At 45.2% G+C, this 4,406-nt stretch overlaps 1 protein-coding gene across 1 annotated transcript; it reads left to right on the forward strand.

The window, feature by feature from the left end:
• Positions 1 to 328: 328 nt before the first annotated feature.
• Positions 329 to 2,628, forward strand: LOC134933635 (E3 ubiquitin/ISG15 ligase TRIM25-like). Its single transcript, XM_063928984.1, has one exon. It carries the CDS (start codon positions 377 to 379, stop codon positions 1,550 to 1,552), a length of 1,176 nt encoding a protein of 391 aa, XP_063785054.1. The 5' UTR covers positions 329 to 376; the 3' UTR covers positions 1,553 to 2,628.
• The last annotated feature ends 1,778 nt before the right edge of the window (positions 2,629 to 4,406 follow it).

Genomic DNA, 4,406 nt, shown 5'->3' on the forward strand with positions numbered 1-4,406 from the left:
GCGCATTGCGTCGCATGGTACCTAAAATGTGCATACAATCCTTCAATTTATCTAACAGATGCAGTCGAAATCGAAGGATTGTACATGATATCTCACAAGTGTATGGGCTACACTAGGATGAGATTAGTGATCTCATCTGGGTTTGGTCATCTCATGATCTCATCTGAATGTTTATGCAATCAGCCTCCACCCACACTAATTGTTCCCTATCAGCACTTGAACATTTGAGCCCAACACCAATCATCAGTATGAAAACATGACACCCACCCACTGGTATCTGAGTGACAGCTCAGCCTCGCCCTGTGTGCAGAATGTGACCCGGCTGGTATCTGAGTGTCAGAGACTTTTACTTTCACTTCCCTCTCCTTCTGCAGCAATGGCGTCTGCTGATCTGAGACAGGAGCTGGACTGTTCCATCTGCCTGAACATTTATACAGATCCTGTAACCCTGAGATGTGGCCACAACTTCTGCCGGGGCTGTATTGATCGTGTGCTGGATACACAGGAGGGGGCTGGAGCTTATACCTGTCCTGACTGCAGAGCAGAGTGTCAGGAGCGTCCTGCACTGATACGGAACATTCCTCTGTGTAACATAGTGGGGAGGTTCCTGTCTACTCGGCCAGATCAGGAGGAGACTGGGATCTTCTGCACTTACTGCATTCACTCTCCTGTACCTGCTGCTAAATCCTGTCTGATGTGTGAGGCTTCTCTGTGTGATAAACACCTGAGAGTACACAGCAAGTCAGCAGAACACGTCTTATGTGATCCCACCACTGCCCTGGGGAACAGGAAATGCTCCGTCCATAAGAAGATCCTGGAGTATTACTGCACTGAGGACGCTGCCTGTATCTGTGTCTCCTGCTGTCTGATCGGGGAGCACAGAGGACATCATATGCAGTCACTGGATGAGGCCTCTGAGAAGAAGAAGGAGAAGCTGAGGAATGTTCTGCAGAAACTGACCACAAAGAGAGCGGATACTGAGAAAAGAGTCGAGAGTCTGCAGGAGCGCAAGAGAGAAGATCAGGAAAAAGCAGCTTGTGTAACAGAGACAGTCACTGCCCTGTTTAGAGACATCAGGAGACAGCTGGAAGACCTAGAGAAGAGAGTCCTGAGTGAGATCTCCAGGCAGGAACAGCGCGTTTCAACCTCAGTCTCTAATCTGATCCAGCAGCTGGAAATAAAGAAGGACGAGCTGTCCAGGAAGATGTGTCACATTGAGGAGCTGTGTAACATGTCTGATCCACTGACTGTCTTACAGGAACCAGACACAGGGGACTTGTGTGATACTGAGGACACAGAGACGCATGATAACCAGGTCCATGGTGCAGGAGATCTGGATGTGGGTCTCATCTCAGGGACATTACACACATTATCTGATAAAATAACAGGTATAAATACAGGTATTTATGTGAAGGAACGTGCAGATCTATTACTAAATGCAAACATACGTATTTCAAAGAAGTTTCCTCGGATCAGGCACAGGGGGCATTTGTCCCTCTCAGCAGCTCAACCGAGCTGGGGCACTCGAGCATATCTGGGCCTAGATAATTAGAACCCAACCCAGGACACCCCTCACTGGATGTAACCACAGCTGTAATTATGTACAGATATCAGGTGACAGGAAACCTGCATCTAGGTCAGATGTAAACCAGAATCACCCAGTAACACCAGAGAGATTTCAGTGTGATTAGGTAATAAGCACCAGGAGATTCTCCTTAAGGTGTGTACACACGGTGAGATAAATCTGCAAGATTTTGACTATATAGTCAAAATCTTTTTTTTTTTAGATAAATTCATTATTTTCAATTTTAAATCTGTAAGGAAAATACAAACAATGTATATAAAATGCAAGCCTCACAAAACATATAAAGTATACGAATACAAAAAAGTGGGCTTACATCGAACAAAAACAAGAGGAGAACGAAAACATTCACATACAAATTCTATAGTCAAAATCTTATGAAAAGTTAGTGCACATCTCAAGGTATTAGGCAGCTTGCGATATTCAATCCCGATGCGCGATCCCGTAGGGCTAGATAGACTGTGCAGTCAAGTCAATCTTGACTATCTAGTGTACTATCTAGTATGATAAAGATGGAAGCCATACTTGTTCATAGACTCCATATGTAATTGACATCTGATAATCTGTTTCAAATTGTTTTCAGCTTAGTGCTGATACAGGAAAAAGTGCAAGGTGTTGTACCTTGTTTAAACCCATATTGTGAAGTTATGACCTTTATCTAAGATATATTTCATGGTAATTTCCTAGCAGAAATATAATGTCAGCAGCTAGACATGTAAGATTCAAAGGGTATTTGTCAGTTTGCGGTATAGCAGGTGTGAAAACATAACCAGACAAATGTATGTCTCAAGCTTAGCAAAAAACCCCAGTTACCCCACTTAAAAGCACATATAGGAATTTTAGACGATACTAAGCATATTACGTATAAAATAGGAGTTGATTAACCAATAGGATTAAGAAAGTATGTTAACCAATAGAATTAAAGATGTTATTAACCAATAGGATTAAGCTTTGTGTAAGGAAATTACGACACTGTATGCAAATGTGTATTTCTTTATAACATACTGCTTTCAGGAAATAAAAACTGCGCTGTTACTTTTACTAAACACACGTGGCTAGTTATTACAAAGGTTACTTTGCTTTCTGGCCACTCGCTGCAGCCGTGAATGAACCTGATGCTGACTGACTGAGTGTGTGCTTGAACTTGGATCAGCGAGGGGTGCCCTGTCCTGGAGCTACCTTTAACAAGTGCAAAGTATAGTCAAAATTGGTACATAGACAAAATCGAAAGTACAGATAGTTAAAATCTGTACTATCTGTGCTACCTGGGCTTCGGGGGGAGTTCAAGGGAAATCGCATAGTCAAAATCGGGCATAGCAAGGATCTCACCGTGTGTACACACCTTTAGGGCGACATTACTGGGAAGTGGATGTCAGTAAATCAGTGTGGTGGGGGGTGGGGATTTGTTACCTCAATGTAGACAGGAGAGGTAAGTGAGTCATTGGATATAATAACAAGGCATGGTGTTTGTATAGGTTGTATAATAATCAGTAGTCAGTGCTACATGACAGTACAGAGATTCGGGTAGCTGACAATGGCCCTCCTCAGCTTCAGTAGCAGTTCTGCTAAAAAAAAGCAAAAATGCTACTGCTTACAATGGCTTGCTGGAGGCCGCCTAGAATGTTAATCCCAGTGATGCGATAGCAATTCAATTGCGATTACATTGCCGAAATCTACAATTAGTGGTTCTCACCTGCATACGCAGCCTGGCTGCGTATGCAGGCACACCGCCGCCATGTTTCCTATCGCAGGAAATGCAGGCGATATTATTGGGCCACCCTGGAAACGACCATAACACGGCTGTTTCTTGGTGCCCCCCAATGCCGCGTCGCCGCCCCCGAACGCCCGCCGCCTATCAATCAAACTGCGATTGCATCCTTCTGGAATGCGATCGCAGTGTGAATGCAGACGCTCTGCGTACTCTGCACATGCACAAATCAGCCAAAAAGCGCCCATTTGCGATCTACGGAATTTAGCAACTAATGCTGAATTAGGCCCAAAATCACCTGTGACAGAGTGAGGGTATATTTGGATTATGAGGCAGGACAGATGTCCTTTTATTCTCTGTGTGACCCCATCAGACACTTACACTGTCGCCCTCACTGAGCCCCTCCATGCTGCATTATGGGTATTAAGAGATTGTATAATGATAACTGGGGGAGTCTGGAGCTGGGAGAAATGACCATAAGAAATCTGCCCAGAGACTGGTGACATCACAGGGAGGGGAATCTAATTGATTTAACATTTAGCCTATGGAATGAAGCAGTGGGTGGAGCTACAGCAGAACAACTCCTGCTTTGCTCTACATCAGGCGTTCCCAACCGCAGACCTCAAGGCACACCAACAGTGCAGGTTTTAGTGATATCCAGGCTGCAGCACAGATGGTTAAATCAAAATAACTGAGCTACTAATTAAGTCACCTGTGTTCAAGCCTGGATATCACTAAAACCAGTACTGGTAGTGTACCTTGAGGACCGAGGTTGGGAAACACTGCTCTACATGTTGCTGTTGAGCCCAGTTCACCAGCACTACATGTGTGTCTGGCAGGGTCACATCAATTATCTCTGATCATCTGTAATAACTGTCAGCCAGTGTGTGTTTTATATGGCATTATACTTGTGTTAGCTCTCAGGGGCCCTACTCATTTGACGATGCGCCGCCGAGGTGCCCGACGGCCGAAACGGCCGACGAGCGACCCGGCGGCGGGGGGGCAGTGACGGGGGGAGTGAAGTTTCTTCACTCCCCCCGTCACGCGGCTGCATTGAAGTGCAGGCAAATATGGATGAGATCGTCCATATTGTCCTGCATGCACAGCCGACGGGAG

Source organism: Pseudophryne corroboree, chromosome 6, assembly GCF_028390025.1.
Source record: "Pseudophryne corroboree isolate aPseCor3 chromosome 6, aPseCor3.hap2, whole genome shotgun sequence".
NCBI lineage: Eukaryota > Metazoa > Chordata > Amphibia > Anura > Myobatrachidae > Pseudophryne > Pseudophryne corroboree.